General features: G+C 43.0%; 1 protein-coding gene across 1 annotated transcript in view; it reads left to right on the top strand.

The window, feature by feature from the left end:
* The first annotated feature begins 8,766 nt into the window (after window positions 1-8,766).
* LOC134555890 (multiple epidermal growth factor-like domains protein 6) overlaps window positions 8,767-22,932 on the top strand; it is an 82,096-nt gene continuing 67,930 nt past the window's right edge. Inside the window, exons 1-2 of the mRNA XM_063407934.1 lie at window positions 8,767-8,794; window positions 9,298-9,501. Of these exons, the coding sequence (XP_063264004.1) occupies window positions 8,767-8,794; window positions 9,298-9,501 (232 nt within the window). The remainder of the gene's footprint in view (window positions 8,795-9,297; window positions 9,502-22,932) is intronic.

The following is a 22,932-nucleotide window of genomic DNA, read 5'->3' as shown; positions in this document are numbered from 1 at the left end:
TGAAAAAGCACAGTTTGTAAGGAACTGGCTTATTACAATACGAATGCCCTGAAATTTCAGCTGCCTAATTTGTCAGCTTGCTCAGGCCATACTATAGTAACACTCAGGCTGTTTGTAGATTAAGCAGCAACCTCTGGGCTTGGGGCTTTGGTCCTGCACTGGGGCTTGTGGGCAGAGAGGGCTTTGACAGATTCTGCTCTGGGGGTTCCTGGTGGCAGCACCGTCCCCCATCACCTGCAGTCCTGGCCACTGCTGCATCAGGGACTGCCTTGGACCAGGGAGAGCTGCCCTGGTGTGGACTGAGGGACCAAAATTGGTTGTGGAGTGCTTCAGGTGTCCCTCTCCTACAGTGCTGCACTGGACACAAGGACACTCCTGGATTTGAGATGTTTATTCCACAGATGTAGAGAAAAGGAGACATTCGTTTGCTCAGGTTGATGAGTTCTTCTGAGGACAGAGTAAAAATAGAGAGAAAGCTGGAATAAACTTACTTTATTCTACACTTCCAACAGGACTTTTCTTTGTTGTCTTTCTGCAGCTAGAAGCTGAAGCTGTGATTTGTGTCCTTTCCCTGAATGTTTGGAAGCTGATTTCCAGATAAGCTGTTCTTGCAGAGCTCGGTTCCCTGTTCCTGCATCCTGCTGGCTCGAGCTCATCCTCTCACACTCCTGCTGTCACCAACTCAGATTGCTGCTGTACAGATTTTCCTGTAATATTATAGCAGAGCTTCTCAACACCCCACGTTGCACGTGGTATGCCACCACTAAATTGGTACAATCTGACCCATCCTCACAGGTTTTTCCTGGAACAAGCATTTATTTCTGTTTGAAATTGTTCGTTCGCCTTTCATCATGGGCACCCTCAAAGGCATCACCAACGTGCACCTCTATCTTTATCCCTGGTTTTGTTATTGCTGTGTTGGATTGCTGCCATGCTCTTCATAAGACCTGACATCATCAATCCCTTAAAAGCACAGGTTGAGCAGAGTACACAAAGTGCAGCCTTTGCTTCCTTGCTGTTCCTTTCTGATGCCAGTGCTGTGCTCTCTGAGCTTGTGTTTGATCATGAAGATGTTGGCACTGGCTAACCCATGGGTATCCTCAGGTCATTCACACTTTTAGATGGCACCGCCTGTCACTGTCCAGCTGTCTTGGCCTGAAAACCTCCCTTTTTTTTTTTTTTTTTTTTTTTTTCATGGAGATCTGTAAAAATTACTGTAAATGCAAAGCTTTCAGAAATGACCCAGCATGCTGTGGGTTTTTTTCTATATCCTTTTCAATTCAGTGGTGCTGCCCTGGTTTATAGATGTTTACAGGAAGCTGGAGAAAAGGCAGAAGTTCATGTAAATTTTCTTGAGATCCAGAAGCAAGAGAGGAGAGTTGGAGATAACAGAAGATGTTAGCAAAGAGGCAGCCTTAGTTCATGGCCAAGTGGTTTACTGACTTCCCCTCCCAGGAAGGCAGGAGGCAGCAGGGTCAAGGATGTCTGGAGTTCAAGGTGAATTTTGTGAACTCTCCTTTGGGCACCAGGACTTGGCTTGGCTGGAGTCAACTGTGGGGCTTGTGCTTGGGGTTTAGCCTTCAAAACATCAATCCAATTGCTGAGAGTCCTGCAGCCTCCCTGATAGTCACTGCCTTGGAAATGATGTTTGAAGAGTGTTTGCCTGCCTGCAAAAACACTAAAGGCTTACGGTGTGAAATCAGACTTGGGAAGTTCAAAGCCTTTCCATGGTTGTGAGTGCATAACCAGCACTTGTCGGTGCTGGAAGTCAGGTACACTGCAAAGAGACTGCATTTTTAGGGCAAAAGCACTTCTAGATAAAAGGAAGGACTTTTAAGGATGTCACTGCAGAGCCCTGAATTCTTTCTGAAAGGATTCCATTTTGTGGCATAAAAAGTCGAAGCAGAAAGAAACTCATTTCGGCAGAGCTCTGATGTGGGAAAGGTGCCATGCAGCCAGCCAGGCTTTCTTTTATGTTTTGCTCATAACCATCGTAGCAGGGAAAGGCAAACACTTGTCTAATTTGATAAAATATCTTTAATTGCAGCAGCAGTACTTGAGGTTTGGGCTGGCTGCGTCAGCTCTGTTTGTAATCACAGCTCCAGCCGCACTCCACAATCAGCGCCAATTGCTGCCAATTAGCAGCCGCTAGGCTGGTGTTGCTTTATTCAGATATTCTGGGGTGTTTGGTTGCATTATTCATACCTTGTCTGGGAAAACATCGTTTAAAAATGAGCACCTTTACAGGATTTCTTTGTACCGTGATGGACCTCGCAGCTCCACCTCTCGGTTTAGTTCTGGTTGGTGAACGGAGGAAAACTTCGGGCATGGTTCTGTGTCCTGCATTTCACTTCTAGGAAACATCCTAGAATTTCCCTATCCTGCTTGATAGGGAATTGTAAAGAGAGATCAAAGAAATCAAAGCTGGTGTTCTTTCATGTAACAGATTGGTTGTGGAAATTGTTGTTGCAAGGTGTCGTCAACGTGCAGGACATTAGGAATAAAAAATAAGAAAAATTTTAAAAAATGAGTAGGGTTATGGAGGAGTGCCATCAGGGACAGAGATTTTTAAAAGGACTTTCAAGGGCCCATTTCAGAAGTGAGTCTGGTCTGTGGTGTGGGAGAGCCTGGGGTGGAAGGGGCCATCTCTGTACCTGCAGCAGGTACAGAGTGTTCTCTGCAGTGGCACAAGATGAGCCGCAGGTCCAGTCTAACACAGCAGCATGTGCCAGCATCTTGGGCTTTAAGAGCTTGTGGTTTCACCTATTTAAACTCTGAGCTTGTATTTTCCCCTGTTAGGATTTTATTCTGACTTCAAAGGAGTTGTTCTTAATGTGAGCAAGTGCAAATGATTGAACGTGTTTGGTTTTTTTTTTTCTTCAGATGATGATTTTAATAAGGAGAAATGAACACTGGCTAAGTATGTTTAACCAGGAGCTTTGTTTGCTTTTGGTTTTGCATCTAAGTTGAATTAAATGACTTTTTTTAGTGCCACAGTAAGAAAAGGAGGCAAACCATGGCAGAGCCCCACATCCCTGGGGAGCAGGGGCCGTGCACGTCCTTTTTATGTGACGGATGCTCCCTGCATGTGGGGATGTGACATGGGGATAAAGAGGAATGAGTGCAGCAGTAATTTCTTTAATTAAAAAAAATTAAAAAAAACAGAAAAAGGAGGTGATAACTCGTGGAAGCACAAGGAGCACAGCTGGCAGCAGAGGCAGTGATGGGTGTTTGCTGGGAGGTGATGCTCCAGGAGCCTGTGCCAAACTCTCCGATGAGTTTGCTCCACTAATCAGGCGCTTGTTAATAATGACTCAGATTTACGATACTTCATAACAGCCCAAGAAGAAATATTCATCCTGGTATTGACTTTGTGGGGGAAGAAAACCTAATAAAGCATTGAGAGTGCTTAATCAATACCTGGGCAGGGCTGTGCTGACTATCAGAACGAGCAGCTTTGTTTGCTGTTCAGGCGGATAATTTATGGTTAGTGCTGGAAGTGATGTATGTAATTTATGTTTTAGAGACAATTACTGCTCAAAGACAGCTGCTGCAAAGCTTTTTGCAGGAAACCCAGAAAAAGACAAATGCAGTCTTTGGAGTGTGAGTGTTGTGCCTGGCAGCCTGTCCCATGTATTTGTTCATTATATTATATTTACATGTAATATTGATATGATATATGTGCGTGTGTGCTCGTGGGAGCTATGTTGCATTGTGGCCTTTAAAGTTCAAATCAACTTTCTCAGGTTTCAGGATTTTTTAGACATGTGGTTTTGGTTGCAGACCATCCAAGCTGTAATTAAAAAAAAGCAAAACAGTTTGTAAAACTTAAGATACGTATTTTTTGGATCTTCAGGATTTTTTAAAAATGGAATGAAATTATTTAGATTGATACATGAGAAACTGCCAAATGGGCATTGTGATTTGCAGACGCTTGCATATAATACCTCCTTATAAAAGCAAATTGTAAGGTAGTTGCAGTTCTACATCTTTGTGAGCCACACACTCAGATTGTTAAAGTACACATATAGGAGCATTTCAGATGCACATGATAAACTATATTTAGACATTGTTCCTAACCATTATGAGGATTTGCTTTGGGGTTTTTTACCCAACAGCATTTATATTTTCTGAGTTAATTTACATCTCTAAATTGCTATAAAAGTCAATATAAGCTGTCAGTGCCTGTTAGAGAGAGGAATCAAACTGCCTTCTTAAAGATATTTAACACTGGGATTCCTGAAATTAGCCCATCTTCATCAAAGTCTTCAGGAGAAGGTCCCCAGTGTCATTAATGAAATGTTGTCTTCCCTGTAAATAAATATGTTGTGTTTGCTGTGACCCCTGATTGAGGCAGGGTGTGTTACCCTAACGCTTTTAAACTAATCAAAATCACCTCCTCGCTCCGTGCTGGTGGGCTTTGTTCAGGCAGGATTGCAATAACAATGGGAATGGTTTTTTACAGATTTTATTCCACTTCAGTGGTTTATTACAAGTCCAGGGAGCTCTGACACGTGCTGGAGTCAGTGGCTCACGGGTCAGAGCACGGGTTAGCCCCAGAGCTGGGCACCCAAATGGCAACTTTGCATGTGGCTGCCTTAAATAAATAAAATTATTGCTAATATACAGCTGATAAGTGCATAAACCTTGGAAAGTGGGTTTTAAATACTGTGTGGCAGTTACGAGATCCCTTTTGTTATCTTTAAAAATTAGTCTTTATATTAATGAACATGGCATAAACTTGTTGTATGGAGAAAATAAAAATACCTTAACCTGTGGGCAGCGAGTTAACTGCTGTGTTCCAGTGATCTGAACACAAAAACTGTTGCCAAAATCAGGGGGGGTTTCACTTCGTGGTGTTCCTGCTGCAGAGCTCAGCCCCTGCTCAGTGCAGGTTCTTTCTCTTCCCCAGCTCTGGCCAGTCCTGTGCTCAGGGCAGGTTTAATCCCTGGCTGGATTTTAAAGATGCTGAATTGAGCTCCAGGTGGAGACTGCAGAGCTGCAGCCCTCCCCAACAGCCCAGTGGAGAGGAGACTTCTGCCCAAAGCCAATGTGCATTTCTGCTTTTTGAACTCATTTTTCTTCATCTGTTTCTACTTTTGAGAGCTGGTGGTAGAGCAGGTTGCTGCTGTTAGATTTCAAGCTTGGAGATACCAGTGAAAACCACTTTGTCCAGTGTCTGCTTCTGCATAAAGCCTTCATTTATTTGTAGGAAATCTGAAATCACTCTCATTTTCATAAAAACTTGGTGAAGGGTTGTTTTCCCTGGAGCTGAGGATGTGTCACTTTTTCAGATGGAATAACACCAACAAGAACAGAGAGGTGAAGGGATTGGAATTGTCCTTCTCCATTTAGCATGTAGCTCCTAGGCAGGGTTAATTGGGCAAAGGTGATCTGCTTCATGAAAAAAAAAAGGTCTGTTCCCTTCCATATCACATATTTTATAAGATTTTTGGAGAAAAGACACCTTTTCACATAGTTCTGTTCTATAACACCACAGGTGCAGGGAGTGTGGGACATGGGCACATGTCAACATGGATATATTTTAACATAGTACTGGATTTAAAATATATTGTGGCTATTTTTCCCCCCACATGTATGCTAGACAGATCATATATAAAGTTAATATCAAGTTAATCTAGATGCAAGGTGTTTTCAATTATTTTTCCCATGGCAAGATTGAAGGCTCACATTCAGTATGTCCCATGGATAATGTTTTTGTGTTGCAACATTGGCTCTATAAATAAATGTGAAACATTGCAGTAGGAAACATCACATTTATTTTTTTTTTTGAAGTGCCTACAGCATGTCATTACAGATGGATTGATAGGCTTGATAACATTGAACTTTTGTCAGACCTAACGTGGCAGACTTGTTACGTGTCAGAAATTTTCTGTCATTTTTCTCACTATTCAAAAGGCAAAATATATTTGCAACCTTGAGTGACATTGAATATGGAAAGCAGACAGAAATTTATCATTTGACAGAATTGTTTTTGTTGAGTTGATTTTAACTTTCCTTTTTTTTTTTCAGTGGCAAAGCTGTAATCAGATTTTAAAATCCTGACTACTCTGTTTTAGGAATATGGAACAGCTGATTGTGGCTTGTAAAAGCTCTATGACCCGGCCTTTTACAAATGTAAAACACATTCTTTATTACTTCACATTCAGATCATTTATTTTTGTGCTTCTCTGGACTGAGGCAACATCTGACCTTTATTATGGAGTTGCAGAAAACAGCTTGGCAGGGAGCAAGCAGTGGGGAAGGTCTTGAACAGGAGACAGGACAGATGCTTAGAGAGCAAATTTTCATAGCATTAGGGCTAAAACTGGTGAGACTTATTCCTACTCATTGTATTCCTTCAAATGTGATTGCTCTCTGATAAAGCTGTACCAAAAAAGCTCTTTTTTTTGTGTCTTAAACTCAGAAATTAAATCATAGTTTATTTATGATGTTTAGCTTTAAATAAGGTGTTTGTTTTAAAGGCACATGGAGATGGAAAGTCAGGTTTTGCGAGTATAACAGAAGAAGTGGCGGGTTTCTGGTGTAAAAAAGAGCAAAGAAATGCATGAAAACATTTCATCAAAAGATGAAAACAAATACTAAGGCAGAGACAAGGAGATTCTGGACAGAGCATTAAGAGTGTAGGGTTAGAAGAAGGAGGAAATGAGGTTTTCAGTCATGCAGCACCAATAGCTGGGCCATAGAATTTTATGCTGAACAAGGAAGGAAAATATTTTTAATTGCTAACAGGAACACTGCAATCAAAGGAGAAACTTCCTATATATATTAGCATGCACCAGCACTGTGCACTTCCGAATGGATTATACCCTGGTGAAATCAAGGGGATAATGATGAGCTCCTCAGCTGGAAAGGTTTTGTTCCAATATTTTGATTGAAAATACAGACACTGGTGTTAATAAATGGGGCTGCATATCCTAGACCACCTCACCCAGTCAATATTTTACACCAGGAGGTCACGTAGCATTGTGGGCGCCAAAGAATAAAGCAGCTCTTCCCTTAATTTAAAAATAAATAAATAAATAAAAAGAGCAAGGAGTTTTTATTAGTTTTCAATGCTGTTAGTATAAATAGAAGTGGGAGCTGTGGAGCCAGGTCATTCTGTGGCTCGTTAGTGTTTATTACCACGAGGCACATCAAGATGTCTGGGGGATTAAATCCCCTGGCAGGGCCCGCGCGCGGCGCCGAGCGCTCGCGTGCCTCCTCCCAGGGCTCGGGAAACACGTCCAAAATCTGCCTCCTGTCGTGTGTTCCTGCCGAGGAGAAGCGAGCAGACGCACGTTCTTATTTTGGTGCCGTTTGTTTTTGGAGGGGAAGGGGGTGGGGGGAGTGTTTCAGTGTTTTTCTCGGGGAAAAGTTTCTGTTTTAAATCGCGTTCCCGTGGAATGGAGAAGAGCCTCGTTGGCTCAACGCGGGTTAGGATTTGGTTTGTTGTGTAGCTCTGAGATAACTGAATTTTATTTCTTTTTCCAGTATCACTGAGGACAGAAAAATGATAATTTTGTTGGTCATTGCATTGAATCTAACGCTGTAGAGAAATGAGATGGTTTTAGTCGGTTTTTGCCTCAGCTACGCTTTAGCAAACATTGGTGTTTCACGATACACTTTCCTTTTAGCTTTTTAATAGTCTGAAACCTCCTTAAAAATTTCTTTTAACCTGTGGCTTTTAGCCAGGATCAGAAATGAACCAGTCAAGTGAAGCTTGAGCTCATCAAAGAACTAACAAACCTTGGTCAATCTTAGTCTTTAACACCGAAGGATTGCAGTTGAAAGGCTCTCGCCTCTCTTGCATGAATGTGAAATTCTTTTTTTTATTATTTTTCTTTACAAACTAATTAAATGGTTTTTTTAAAAGCCTAATTTCCCCCTTGGGAACGAGGAGTGCCACTAATACAAAGTAACTGCCTGTGGTTTTTACAGTCATGATGATGCTTATCTTCTGCTGCTTAATCCTCCTTCTCCTGACTTTCCTGCTGTCTGACCTGAAAGCAGAGTGAGCTCCCTTCCAGTGCCAAAAGCCTGGCAGATCTGTTACCTCAGCCTGGGCTTTGAGGAGGAGGTGGGCTGTCCCCTCAGCCCTGCCTCTGCCACCAGGTTAGATCAAGACATTTGCCCAAAAATTGAAGCCAGGCCCTGCAGAGCACATTATTCTGACACAGGTCTGTCGCTGCTTGCCCTTGCACTGCTGGGCTGGGTGTGTGTGGGGGACATGAACACTTCAGAGAGCAGAGTGAATGAGAAGGCATTTCCCAAGCTCCGTGTGCATGGAATCAGTGCAGCAAATACCTGCTGGGTTGTTACATTTACCATCCCCTCTGAACAAATTTTCTGTTTTGGAAATCACCTCCGTGCCATCTGTCTCTGCTCCTGCTCAGCAGAGCAGCACTGCTGGCCTGATGGCTTCTATCATATTTCTTTGAAATTTCTTATGTAGGGTATTTAAGTAGATATGTAAGTGAATGTCTTTGCTATTGATTTTTTCTCTGCCACAGGCTGTCTATTTACTTATTTATTTTTTTCATTTAGTTCTTTAATGTTCTTCATTTGTAACATGTTAAGTTCCATTTTGCATGCAGGAAAACACCAGCTTACAAAGTGGATAAGTCAGGGGTGTAGATAACAGCACCTGACACAAAGCAGGACCATAATTGATTTAAAATCCTGCCAGCTTTCAGAGGTTTCTCATCTCTGCCACTGCTTTTAGAAGAACCCTGATACCCAAGTGAGGCAGCTGAAAACGACTGTATGGGGGTTGTTCCAGAGGTGGAGGTTGGTGAGCTGGGCAGAGCCTGCAGCCAGAGCCAGGTGGGCTCTGCACTCACCTTGTGCAGGAGGGAAGGAGGAAAATCCCAACCTTGCAATTCTTAATATCACAGAATCATTTAGGTTGAGAAGACCTTTAAGACCATTGAGTCCACTCATTAACCCAGCCTGGTTAACTACCAAGCCCACCCCAAACCATGTCCCCACATACCACACCCACTTATGGCTGGGCTCCAGGATCTCAGAGGTGTTTTCCAACTGTAATGATTCTATGATATCTGTCTTTTAAATAACTCTAGGCATGGCAACTCCACCACTTCCCTGGGCACCCTGTTCCAGTGCTTGGCAATCCTTTCAATGAGGAAATGTTTTGTGATACCCAACCTAAACCTTCCCTGGCACAACCTGGTTGGGCGGAGGGGCTCAGCAGCGCACCCGGGAGTCGCTGCTGCTGGGGTTGCTTCAGGCTCCTGAGCTGTTTATCTCAGAAACCTTCTCATTTTTTCCCATCAGTCAAACCTGACTGTCCTCAGATCCCCAGGTGCTGTGGTCAGTGCCACCTCTTCACTGTCTGCTCGTGCTTTCTCCTGGCAGATGTCAACGAGTGCGCCACGGAGAACGGCGGCTGCCACGACCGCTGCTGCAACACCGTGGGCAGCTACCACTGCAAGTGTCCAGCTGGCCAGAAGCTGGGGGAAGATGGAAAATCCTGTGGAGGTAACGCTTTGTGCTGTGTCTCACTGCTGTTGAAGAGTCAGCAGACTTGGGAAGGGGAGGGAAACGCTGCCTTTTATGTGGAGCCAGCTGAAGAGCGCGTGCTCAGAGTTGTCGAGAGTGCAGATCTTCTCATGTCTGGATTATGAAGATGTAACTGTAAGAACACTTCAAAGGGTTGGGGTTTTGTTTTATTTTGTTGAGAAAAATGTTATCACTTAACCTGGATTGGCTGTGCCATGTTCTGATTATGGGATTTCCGTCATCAGGTTAAAAACTTGAAGAAAGTGTATACGCTTGATAATATTTCATCTGTCTCTAAAGCAAAATGGTCCCTATCAGAAAATACACGTACATTTTCACATTTCAATCACAATTCCACAGCTAGAGATTAACTGAATAAAAAAGGATTTAAAACCACATGCTATGTAAACCCATTTATCTTTTTTGTAGGGGAAAATTAAGTCTGGTTAGTGTATTATAGGGTAAAATTTGTTCTTATGAAGAAACTTAAGTTAGAACACATAATGAAATAAGGTCAGACTTCCTAAAGGTACCCTGGCAAACAGAGTGGGTGTAAACAAGCCCAGATGATGTGCTGACCTACAGTCACTACATTTAGTGCATCATCAGGTGCTGCACTGCAGGCCAGAGCAGCTCCTTCTTCCTGAGCTCTGCCCTGACACAGGTAACGGGGATGTGCTCTGCTGTGTGCCAGGATTGCACCTCCCCTGCATTTCAGTGCTGCAGTAAATGCATCAGTGATGATACTTTTTTAATCTCAGGGCAGCTTTTCATGAACTGTATTATCATCTTTTTACAAGGACCTGTGTTCTCTGGCTTTTCCCATTGCACAGTACCTCACAAATTCCATTCATCCAAGATTTCACTTTACCATTGTCCAACTCCTTTATTAGGTTTGTACAAAGCACTGTATTTCTTTCCTGTGCTCATATGCTTTATCCTAACATTATAATTTATTTGGCTGCACTCCTTTTTTCACTAAAAGATGATGGAATTATTTTCTATGGCAACCTATCAGTTGAGATCCACCTTGACAGTGTAAATAAGCTGTAGATGGTTATTTTATTTTGATTGAAGTATTTCATTATGGTCCTCCATGTTTTCATCTGGGTCTTTGGAGAGCTCAGCCCAGGAATATCATTTATGATTCACAGATCCCTACTTCACCTCTCTTACCTCTCTTTGAATGGCAATATGCCCATGGGCCAGTGCACAGGTTTGTGTTTTGGTGACTGCTTACTGCTTGCAGTGCATAAAAGTTGTCCACACCCCAAGGTTTTTGAAAGCAGGACTCCTACTCATCATATTCCTCAGCACACAGAGTCATTCTTCCTCTAGATTAGTTTTATTTTAATAAGTTAGTCGAATGAATGTTCCTTCTGCTCAATTCAATTCTTACAATACTCTTTAAATTCTAGCATTTGGACGGTCTTTAAAAGCTCAAACAGAGCTTAAGGTATTTGATTTTTGTACTAGATTTTATCTGACCAGGAATTGCAAGGGAATACATTATTAGCTGTGTTGAAGCCATGTTTTGAAAGCTTCAGGCAAAAAATGGAAAAACACAATGAACTGGAAGCACTCCAGTCATAGAGCAGAGTGAACGTGGTGGAGTCACTTAATACACCTGAACTTCTGCAGAGGTGACAATGACAGTGAGAATTGGGCTGTAGTGACCTGCAAGGAGGCCAGCTCCAGCCAACTTCTGGCCATCATACAATATGAGTAACTTAGTGGTTGGTTACTATGTGAGGGGAAAAGTGAGCTCTCAGACAAAACTCTGTGTGTTGCTGGAAGGTCTTGCAGGGCGTGAACTGGGGTTTTATTAATGCCTCTGCATTGCTCAGAGGAGCCATTTTTGCAGGTGGGAGTAAAACAGCTCCTCATTCAGGTTAACCAGTGGTGTTTTGGAGGAATAAAGTTTATTGTTGTTCTGGGTTGTCCCATTCTTTCTGCCTTTATAGCATCACTGTGCTTTATGTCATCCCTTAGTCTAAACTCAGGCGTTAAATAGATGTGCACTATTGTTCTGCTCCCATTATTTGTCTCATGGTTGGTTTTATTTCACTGGTGCCTGCAATGATCGATCAGTGTACAGGGTTTTTTATAAGCCAAGGTACAAATAAGGTGTATTGTTAGAAAAGAGCATGGAAGTAGCACAGATTTTATTCAGCAAGTCATTATTGCTGGAAAGATTGATCGTGTTTTTCAGAAACAAAATAGAGCATCCTTCTGACAAAAGGGAAGGATGTCAGGAAAGAACTGTTGGGGTTGTTTTGTTTTTTTTTTTAGCCATTTGTAGCTGTTTAATGCTGTGGAAGGGAAAGTGGATAAAAATTCTCTAACCAACAGTGTACTGAAGTGCACTGTTGTTTTGATCAAGCATTGCTGGGGGTTTGTGATCAATTTTTTTGGAGACCCAAAGGCCTAATTTCACAGCTTGAATGAGCTGACAATGCTCAACATCTCCACCTTCTAGGGTGTCAAAGTTGTGTGCAAGACACAAGGCTCCATGAATATGCACAAGACAACAGCATAGAATAGGTGAGATGATGTTAAAACAGTTATTGCTGTAGCTTTGGTTAAACCTTCCCCTTCTTGGATCATTCTGGGGCTGGTTGGACCCACATGGGTCAGGGGATAGAGCAGCACACCCTGTGCTGTGGGATCTGTCCTGATCCAAGGGCTGTAGGGTATTTCCTGGCTATTTGTAGGGATCTTTTCTGGCTGTTTGGGGGTTCTTATGGCAGGATATGTCATTCAGAGTTATGTAGTTTGTAAAGTCTTACTTCACTTTGGTGAGGGATACTGGTATTGAGAGGCAAGATGTGCTGAGCTGAAGGCCTGTGCATCTCCAGAGAAATGCCAGCCAGAGCAGTGACCTGATTAGCCTTTCAAAACTAATTATCTCCATGTTGTACTGCAGCTTTCACTCTCCAGCCTTCACGCTCAGAACTTCAGTTTGCTTCTCTGACAGAGAAATATTTCCTGGCAGCTCCTGGCGTAGGCATTACAGATTGTGACAGAAAGCTCCTGCTTCCCTCCCGCTCCTCGTGTGCCTGATGGAGATGAATGATGAGATGGGATTTGGCTTTAAATCACTGCACAAATAATGTGACAAATTAATATTTGACATTTACTAGTGTAGGACTGTCAGGCTGATGCTGTGCCCTGAGCATCCGTGCGGTGTTGCTGGGGCAGCCTGGGCAGGGGCCGTGGGTGGGTTTGCTCAGAAAGGTGTGAGCTGCTCTGAGGAAGGGAGAGGAGATGGGTGTGTGTCCAATCCCTGCTTGTTTGTGGAGCAGAGGTACCACTGTGCCAGCGAGACAGGCTGTGAAATGCAGAGATATCCTCATTTCATATTTTATTCTGATGCGGAACAGCTCCGCTCAAGCATCGCGAAATGCAGAAACGGTGTTTTCTGAACATAAATACCATTTAAAATACCATTTTAAATGGTAATTTTAAAGCTCAGTTGTTGGCACAAGTCCAGATCTGTAAGGGATGCTGAGGCTACAGCTACAAAAGCGTGTTTTCACACATGAATAAGCTGCAGAAGTCAAGTAGAAAAAGGTTGTGACCTTGTGTTAACCTTCTTTGGTAAACTGTCATTTCTTATTTATATTATTGTGCTCTCATCTGTCAAGGCAACTGAAGGAACGTAGAGACAAGTGAAGTCCTGTGATTAACTGTTGATGAAAAGGAGCTCCTATTTTGTTGATTGGAGTGATGCTGCAATGACTGTAACCCCAGCCCTGGGGGTATTGGTCAAACCTGGGAGCTCTGGCAGGTTTCCTGACCTCTGAGATATAACTTATTTTTGTCATATTCTGGTTTTATTGAAGAGAACAAATGTTAATTCTGTGTTTGGGCTGTTTTCCCTGCCCAACAAATCAATGTACCGGTGTCTGCCATGTCCTGTGATAAAAAAATGAAGGGCATAATATCATGCACTTCAAAGGATTGTTATTATTATTATTAATAATAATAATAATTGAAATACCAAGGCATTTTTATTATGTTTATTTCATTTTATTAGGAGAAATGAATCTACTGGAAGGATTCAGGATGCTTTTGCATTATCTTGGCTCTAAAAGTTGCATTTTGCTCGACACCCAGTGTTGGCAGGCCACGACACTGAGGTACTTATTGCCAGGAACATTTCAACAGCAGGAGAACAAGGAGAATATGTTTTACAAAAATCAAAAAGTGCCAGTTCTTATTCCAGGTGCAACAAGTACCCCACCAACTGAACTCAAATCTTAGAGCACTCAGGTGGAGGCACCCTTAGATGAGGTGAAGCCACCCAACCCTCTTCATCTTTCTCTATTTCAAGACCTTGTCTTGAGACAAGGAAATAAATCCAGTTGCAGGGATTGTATCACAATTATCTAATTGTCTGTAATTGAATTACTCTGTCCACCTAATGTCTGCCTCCTAGAGTGAGAGGAATGGACAACTCCACCTCATCACCTTAGCACACCCTGGGTGAGCCGTCTTGATAAGTGAGGCATTTCAGGGTATGGGAATTTAACAGCAATTCTAAAAAGAAGAGAAAAAGAATACACAAAAGAAAAAGAGAGAAGGGAGAGAAGTTAAAATCTAATTTCTGATTTTTCCAAACCTGTTGTTAGTGGCTCTCAGGTATCCTGGGACTCCAGCTTGGGTTTTTAGAGCTAAGTCAGATAATTTCAAGTATTTATGCTTCAAAGTATAAATAATCAGCAGTAATCTGCCAGGAGGGTGAAGAGTAAACATTTTCTGCTCCGTTAGTTTGTACATTCAGAATGCTGGTAAATGTCTTATATTTGAAGTGAATTCAACAGGAAGCAATATCTGTTTTTACATTTAAAAATTAATTGTGATTGCTCCAACCTGTCAAATCATTATTTTTAGTCATAAGTAAAAAGCTTAATAACTGCTTTTGATTTCGGATCCCAGTTGGTAATAATAATTAAAATAAAGGGGTTCCCCTACTTCTCTTAAAGAGGGAACTGTATTAACTGAGATTAATTGTGTATTATAAACACTGTTTGGCATTGTGCACTCAGACCTCGGTGGTCTTCTGGAGCCTGTTGGATTTAGGCAGGACTGTGTGATTTTTGTGCATGGCTGAGGAGAAGCTCCAGGCAGAAACTGCTGGAGATGTTCTACATTTGCAAATTTGATGGGGAATCTAATTTTATTTCCACTCCCAAGTCATTCTTTCAGAATTCTCAATTTCAGGCGTTTTCTCTGAGAAGAAATGATGGCTGGAGGTTGTTCCTCTGCCCTCCCTCGTGCTCTCCCGTGCCGTGTTGGATCTGGCTGGGATCAATAGCTGCGTGCAGCTCTTACACTCTCCCAGGCAAATTGTGTTGTCTGTCTGCATTTGTCTGCTCCTGGTAGTTCTACAGCAAAAAATAGACTCCAAATAAGCAGCAAAAATGACAACTATTCATAGTGAGGGCAGCACTGACTGCAGCCTATTGGACTTTTTAAACCAATTGCCTGAGTGCTGATTCCTGGCAAGCCCGAGCAGGCAGGACCCCCAGCTGAATTTTGGGGGCTCATCCAGGCTGGCAGTGGCTTGGTCTGGGCAGTGCCCTTGCTTTTTGTGAGCCCTCCCCAGCAAAAAACAGCTCAGCTACACACTGGGGACACACAAACCCTTTCAGTCTTATTAAAATATTTCAAACTAAGCTCAGCAAATTGCAGCATTTTTTGTCTGTTTCTCGTCACTTAGGGAAGGGACACATTGCTCAGCCAGAACAGGCACTTCCCACCTGGTTCAGAGCATTTCTGTGTCAGTCTGGGCCGAGGAGAGCATCTGAAGCTCTGATATCTGATTTATGGTTGAATTTTAATTGCCCTGGTGTAGTTTCTTCCCGATTCCTGCTTGGCTGTTGCCGAGGTCTCCCCGCTCCTCCCTCACACTCCGAACAAAGGCGGCTGCGAGCTGAACCACCCAGTTTCTCACATCTGCCATCCCTCGGGGTAGACAGGCTCACAGTTATGACAGCTCCCTCCAAAGTGAGCACTGCCACTGAAGGCTGAGCCCGTTCATCCTGGGTGTGTTTTCACCGATCGCAGCTGAGAACAGCCTGAGTCAGTTTGCAGTCACTTCTTAAGGAGAAGTTTTATGCATGCCAGTTGGGTCGAGGGTATTATTATCCCAATCCAAGGCTCCAAAGCAAGTTGAAGGAGTCCTACCCAAAAGCCCTTGACTTTTGGGGAAGACTGGGACCACTTACATTTCAAGGATTCAATGATTGTTTCCGGGTAATCTTGGTAAATCTCTTCTTCTCCGTGGAGCTTGTTTTTTGGTGCCTAGATTTTTGCCTTTGAACGCTTAATTCAGCTGCAATGTTTTAATAGCAGCCTTTTGCATAAACAAGTCGTGGAACTGGCAGTTTAATTCTCAGGTTATGTCAGGATTACACAGGGTTAGGTGTAGTGCAGCTTGTCACCGTGTCATACGTTCCCTGCAGCTCAGCTTGTGCCGTGTTCCAAGGTGGCAGCATCTTTTTAAAAGCACAGCTTTGCTCGTACCCCACGGAAAAGTGGCGCCTTTTCCCTTTGCATTGCAGTTCTCAGATGAATTATTGATCGCTGATCTGAAGGGGGAGGATTGTTTCTGGGTGTCACAGGTAGCAGCACACGCAGAGCCCCGTCCCCACGGCATCTGCTGGCGCCGTCCATCTGGCGCTCGCGGCTCCCCGTGCGTCACGGCTCATTTTAGGCTCGGCACATGGGTTGTGCTTCCCCAGCCTTCCAGCCACCCTGTCTGCCTCCAGCTCCACCAGCTGGAAGCAAATATGGACCAGGAACCTCAACCTGTTGTTATCCTTGGAAAGGAGCGTTTGTGGGACGTGCAGGGACAGTGACCGTCACCCCTCGGTTCCTCCGTGAGTGACTCCAGGTGTTGCAGTTGTGAGTTTGTGCTCACAACAAAGTTGGGCATGGGCAAAAAATACTGGCCTGGAGAATTTCCTTTGTCCAAGTCACTTGATGCATAAAGCTGTATTGATCAGCTATTGACAGTGAAAACATTCAGAGTTCAGAAATACTGCAGTATTTGCCTTATTACTCAGGGTATTAATGCTTTTAATTAACACAGGAGCTGTGAATAGTTTGATGAAAAGCATTATAGAATTGTATGAAAAGGCTGTTACTGTCCAGATGAAAGAAAATATTTGGAAATAATGTGACAAAAAATGATAGACTGCACTACAAATATGTTTTGAGGTTTTCTAGGGCTCTGATTAGTTTATATTAGCTAGTTTTTTGCATTTATGACTGCATCAGAAGGGCAGGTTATGGAGAATGTTAACATTCCAGTGGGCTGATTGACAATAATTAGTTTATTTTGAAGGAAAGGAAAGAAGCGTGGTATTGTTGGAGCTGACTAATGTGAATTAAAAGCCAGGTAATCTTTTCTGCAATTACAGAGATACAATGATTGCTGTTACCAGAGAAGAAAATCCACTCGTACTTTTAAGAATCATTGTGTAGGAAGAGCTTTGCAAGCCTGAAATTGAAGCTCTGGTCATGGTCTCCAAAAGTACACTTAGTAGTAATTTTATGCAGAAGCAAGACTTTTGAATACTTAAATTATAGCTTGTTTGTAGCAAGGTATTTACCAGCAAATACAGGCATCTTATAAACAGCACATGAGTCATCTTGGTGTTCATTCCGAGCACATCGAAAATGCAAATTGCAGCTGAATTATTCTTGTGCGGAGAGGCGAGGCTTAGAAAAACCTTAAATTTGTACTTTAAATGGAAATTGTGAGAGGAAAAATGTGCACATTTGCCTTTCAGAGGAGGGTGTTGTGTAGGGTGGCTACAGCTTTTTCTATAGCTTTGCCTACAGGCTGCGTAAACAAGAACTAACGGCAGATACGGAGAGAGGAAAGAGCACAGCTCCTGAGTGGTGTTTATCTTCCTCTTTGGGAGCATTTAATACTGTTCCTCACCAGGACAGCTAATAGAACTCCCCCTTTTTTTTTTTTTTTTTTTTAATATTATTGAAATGCCTGTGGATTTTATGAGCCATCTGATATAACCTTAAAAAGCTTTAAAACAATTTGTGATAAAATCTAAGGCAAACAGAAACTCGTCAGCTTCTCTGTTCAAAGCCTTGGCCCAAAGGAAGAGATCCAGACGTGACTGTCAGAGAGATACAACTGCTGGGAGAGCTACACTGCGTTATTAAAAGATCAGCAGTTTGATCAACATCATATTGGATTACTCAAACTTCAATTACAGGAGTACCTGAGGGCTTTAGCTGGGATATATTAGAAGACCAACTTGAAGTAAACCTGCTGTTGTTGCACGCCAGCTGTGTCAAGGGCCCACCTGAGAACCCTGTGAACAGTTCCTGTCCCAAAAGGGACTCAGTGTCAGCCAAGGAGTTCAAAAACAACTAATGAAAGTGGAGCAGTCAACTGATTAATTTGATGGGAATTTTAATCTCAGGAAGAGAAAGGAAAAAGGAAGGAAAATAAATTCTTCCATGCCTGGTGACATTATTCATACAAAGACAGGGTGAGAGAGTTGGGGTGGTTCAGCCTGGAGATGAGAAGTGTCTGGGGAGACCTCAGAGCCCCTTCCAATGCCTAAAGGGGGGAGCTGGAGAGGGACTTTCAACAAAAGCATGGAGTGGTAAGAGAGAGGGAAATGGCTTCAAACTGACAGAGGGCAGGTTTAGATCAGATACTGAGAAGAAATTGTTCCCTATGAGGATTGTGAGGCACTGGCACAGGTTTCCAGAGAATACCTGGAAGAGTTCAAGGTGTCAGTCTGGACAGGGCTTGGAGCAACCTGGGCTAGTGGAAGGTTTGCAGCCTTTCTGCCCATGGCAGGGCAATTAGAACTGGTTGATCTTCAGGGTCCCTTCCCACCCACCCAAACCATTCTGTGATTCATGGTTAGCATCCAGCTCTGGCAGTCAGCATGGATAGGTTTTGGATGTGTTAATGTCACTCCTCTCTTCTCCTGGTAGAATCTCTGCAGAGTCATACGGGGTTTATGTCACAAAGGAAGCAGGGCAAGGAAATCTGTGTAAAATGCTGTCCTGTGCTCGCTGGCAGTTTATGTCTTAGATTGTCCTGGAGCTGGGATGGCTCCAGTGAGGATCAGTGCTTGTGGGGGCACCTCAGGAGTCACCCCATGCACTGGTGGCTGTAGAGCAGTGCCAGGAGCCAGCAGTGACAGAGGGAGAGGAGTTTGTGCTGTGGGCTCAGCTTCAGAGTGGCTCAGTGGTGCCTGTGCCCTCCCTGTTCTCCTGGTCCTTGTCACAAATCACATCTGCATTTCCAGCCAGCACAGCACACTTGCTGTAAGCTGGAAACATCAGATTATGAAGGTGTTTGCATGATTATGATTTCCTTGTGCATGTTTTACCTGCTGTGTGTGGAAAACACTTTTCTCTGCATTCTGCTGTAGCAGAGACACGGAGCTCAGCAAGTGTGCATTAATATTGCTGCTGGCAAAATCCAGGTGTTCCCATCACATCAGGCATTTCTCTTTTTATTCCATAACTACTCTTGCAAACTGCCACATCCTGCCGAGAGAAGATGCTGATGGCCCAACATCTAAACCTCCTTAATGCAGCTCAGATCTGAGTCCACACGAGGAGTTTGGGCTGTCTCATGCTGTCACTTATTAAGTGCAGCTCCTTGTAGAGATCCTCTCCTCCTTTGCCACCCTCCCACCTCACAGCAGGGCCCAGCTGGGTTGTGCTGAGGAGCTGTATTTAAAAATTGATAGACCCATAACAAATATTCTCTCTGCTGTTCTGCCCCACATCAGAAAATCTTGCAGGAGTGTTGCAGTAGCTGGTGATCTCAGAGTCTTCCTCCTAAGCAGAAATCACCTGAAATTTTGATTGTTGGCTTTAAAACATTCCCACTTCCCTGTTTACAGCTAGTACATTTAACTCTTTTCTACTGGAAACATTGACCTTAATGAAGCTGGTTTTTCGGTGTGTGAATGGTTTTTTAGGAGCCTAAGTTACCCTTTTATCTGGTTTGTCGTTCTTCAGCTTGTACTCTCTTGTTATTTCATGTGGTCATTCACTTATCCTGGCACAGTTCTCCACTGAGAGTTTGTGTCCATCTGTGTGGGTTTCAGGTTGATGGGAGTTGGAGTTGTCAAGGGGGAGCAGTTGCCAAAATATCTATTATCCTAACCCCACTGTGGAGCCTGGTAACCCTATCACTCTTCCTTTTGGCTTTTCTTTGCTGAGATGCTGCTGTGTACTACATCAAGATCCCAAAATGGATCATTCTTTTTTGTTTTAAATACTTAGAGTGGAGAAAAACATGCAGAACTGCATTGTGAAAAGATGGAAAAATGGATTTCTTCACGGCTGTGTGAAAACATCTCAGTTTGAGGTCTGTCCATGAAATTATCATGTTCTTGCTTTAATTCTATAGCCTGGTTTTCTTGCAAATTGTCTGGTTTCAATAATTGCTTAAAACGTGTGTATGTGTGTGTATATATATATATATATATATCTCTATGTGTGTATATTTAATGAAGAATTCCTTGAAACTCTAATTAGGGCTGCTTGACTCCAAAGCAGTTTACATATCACAGGCTTACACAGCTATCAAACAGATGCTTCTCCTTTTTTTTTTCATTCAGCTGACATTTTCATTTTCTCTGCATATTTTGAGCACTGAGCAGTGATGTGTTTTGACTCCTGAGGCTACAGATGATATCAAAATGAGGATTAGAAATGAAGCTTTACCTGTCAATTAAGTTGTTAAGCTTGTCCTCCACAGTGTCTACACTTTGAAATGGCCTGTTTATTGAATTTGAAATAGTTTTCATTCTTGACTTAGTTTAAATTGAATGGACAGTTCTAATTATAATCTTCAGGGTTTTCATCTGCAACATATGGTTTGCATTTAGAGCTGTGGATGAGGGGCTCTTGGATGTTTATTGAGCTAAACCACTGTTAAATATCTCGTGAGAGAGTGGCATGTCAGGCATTGAGAGTAAGCAGAAATGGGCAGTACAAACACTGGCCAATTTTCTCTTTTCACATCACTCTGTCCAGGAGATCTCCTGGGGGACAAATGAGAAATGACCTGGTGGTGGCAGGGTCCAGGCATTGGTGAGGAACAAGTCACCACTTTAAGTGGTTGCCTTGTGCCAGTCTTGTCTTGAAAGCAAGAAAGAAAGGAAGGAAGCAAGTCCTAGAGCATCTTTGATATATTCCTCCCCCATCCCCAGGTCAAATACGGTGACTTTCAAATTACCAGGATCTTTGTCAGGTCAATGTTGTTCTTTCCAATCACCTTGGCCCCCACTAACTAGGGTTGCATGATATCTCATGGCAATTTATTCATCTGTTTGTTCTCCAGTAAGGCCAGTGACAGACCAGGAAATGAAATCCAGGTCTCTTAGACTTGATGGAGTGATTGCCCCTTGCAGTGCTCACAGAAATCTTCTCCCCCTCTAAGCAGGTTGTGGGGCAGCTCCTGCCATTCCTGCTCCATGGATTTGTCAAAAATGCTGTACCTTGGAGATGCCTCTGTCCTTTTCCCTTGAAAGCAGGCACCAGGAGGTGCAGATCTGGACATAAACATTTACTGGCACTGGCACAGGGTCCCATTGATGACTCTGCTGTTCAACGTTTCACCGTGCCGTGACTCCCATCCTTTGGTGTTTTCTGTGTAGAGAGAGGGAAACCTGGAGGAGAGAAGTGAAACCTGGCCTAGGCACAGCTGGATGTCCTTAAAACTACCTGGGGAAACATCTGAGGTGCAGGGCAAGGTACCAGCTGTGAGGTGGAAGATGCCTCTCCACGATGGACCAAATCTCCAGGGAGGTCTGGAGGAAGGACTGACAGACAGCGAACCTGGGACAGAAAGCTGTGGTGGCTTAATGCCATTATTTACCTTCCCATTTTCATGGGTGGATAAATAATTAGATAACTTGTAAAGCCACTTTCTGTGCCTGCAGAATGGGCGCTGCTAGAAGTTGCTTTGTCCTTAATCCCAGGTGAGGAAATGTGGTAGAAAAGTGGCTGCTCCAACGAGGGTCCTCCTTCATTGTGAAATCAGTTTGCAGAGGCTAAACTGGGTGAGGAGTCATTAACCCTGCCTTTTAACCAGTCTCTTCCCAGCCACACCGTGCTCCTTTGGTTTGCTGAAGCCATTCCATGAATGAATCCTGTTGGAGCAGCCTTGCCTGGGACACCTGGGAGTGAGGAACGTGAGGAAGCCGCAGCAGTCGGGCTGACCCGGCGGGCTCCGAGCTGGATGCTCATCTAATCCATGCCAGGGGCCAGCAAAGGGCAGAACAAATAGCAGAGGAGCAAAAATAAAAGCCTGGGAGTACTAACAGTTCCAAATGACCCAGCTGGCTCTGCAGGAGCACATTTATCCACGCTGAAAGCTGTTTCGTGGAGGTGTTTTAACACCAGGTTCTGGAAAACCACTCAAAGGAGCTTGTAGCACATTTGTGGGGTTTTGTGAAGCATTAAAAAAAAGCTCAGGACCAGGACTTTTGCAGTTTAAACCCTCCTGCTCCTCTCAATCTTTTCCACCCAGTTTGGTTCAATGAAAAAGAAATAAGTTTTTTATTAATATGCACTATTTTTTTTTAATATTAAGCTTTGTTTTGGACCAGACTTTAAACTTGTATTTTCCTTCCTAGAGTCAATACCAATGTAAAACTTTTTTCATTGTGGAAAAGATGGCCAAATATTTTTCTAGCAACAGGAGTTTCAAACCCCCTCCAATCAAAGTTTCAAAGCCTGAAAATCATTTTAGTGTTAGTAAAAGAGGAGAGATTCTTTTCAAAACTTCTGCTGCAAGAGCAAATTATGTCATGCTTAGTAGTGAGTGCATTTGTGAGGGGATTCACACTGGTTGTCAAATTTTGGACATTTCTGAGCTTGAGACTTCAGCAGTTCCGTGATTTAAAGTAAGCTGTGAGTTGAATCTGTTATCAATTTACCTACTTGAAGCAATAGCAGGGGCTTGTTTTAAGTTTTACTTCTATAGAGTAATTTCTGACTTTTGTGATCAGCTTAAGAATGTCTGGGAACCAAGCCTGTTTCCTTTCCCATGAGTACATAAATTATTTAATTGAAAAACACACTAAATAATGTGCAAAATCCACCATGTAATTAGTGGGGAAAGACCATATGATATTTTCACTTCGTAACTTTTGTGAGGTTTAAACACCCTTTGGAATATAGAAAAGAGAGTAGTAACAGTGTAGTTACAAATAACAGAAGGCAAAGCACTGTCATGCATCTTTGTTGATTTAAAATATCACATTAAATAGCAAACAATCAGAGTTTTCTTATCAGATGTATGAAATGATCTGCAGCTGAGGAGTCTGGGGAGCTGATTGGGGCAAGGGAGGGGTGAGCCAGATTGTTGGAATTTATTTCCAAATCTGTGTT

The sequence above is a fragment of the Prinia subflava genome, chromosome 11 (assembly GCF_021018805.1).
Source record: "Prinia subflava isolate CZ2003 ecotype Zambia chromosome 11, Cam_Psub_1.2, whole genome shotgun sequence".
NCBI classification, from domain to species: Eukaryota; Metazoa; Chordata; class Aves; order Passeriformes; family Cisticolidae; genus Prinia; species Prinia subflava.
This window is presented reverse-complemented; position numbering and strand designations above follow the sequence as displayed.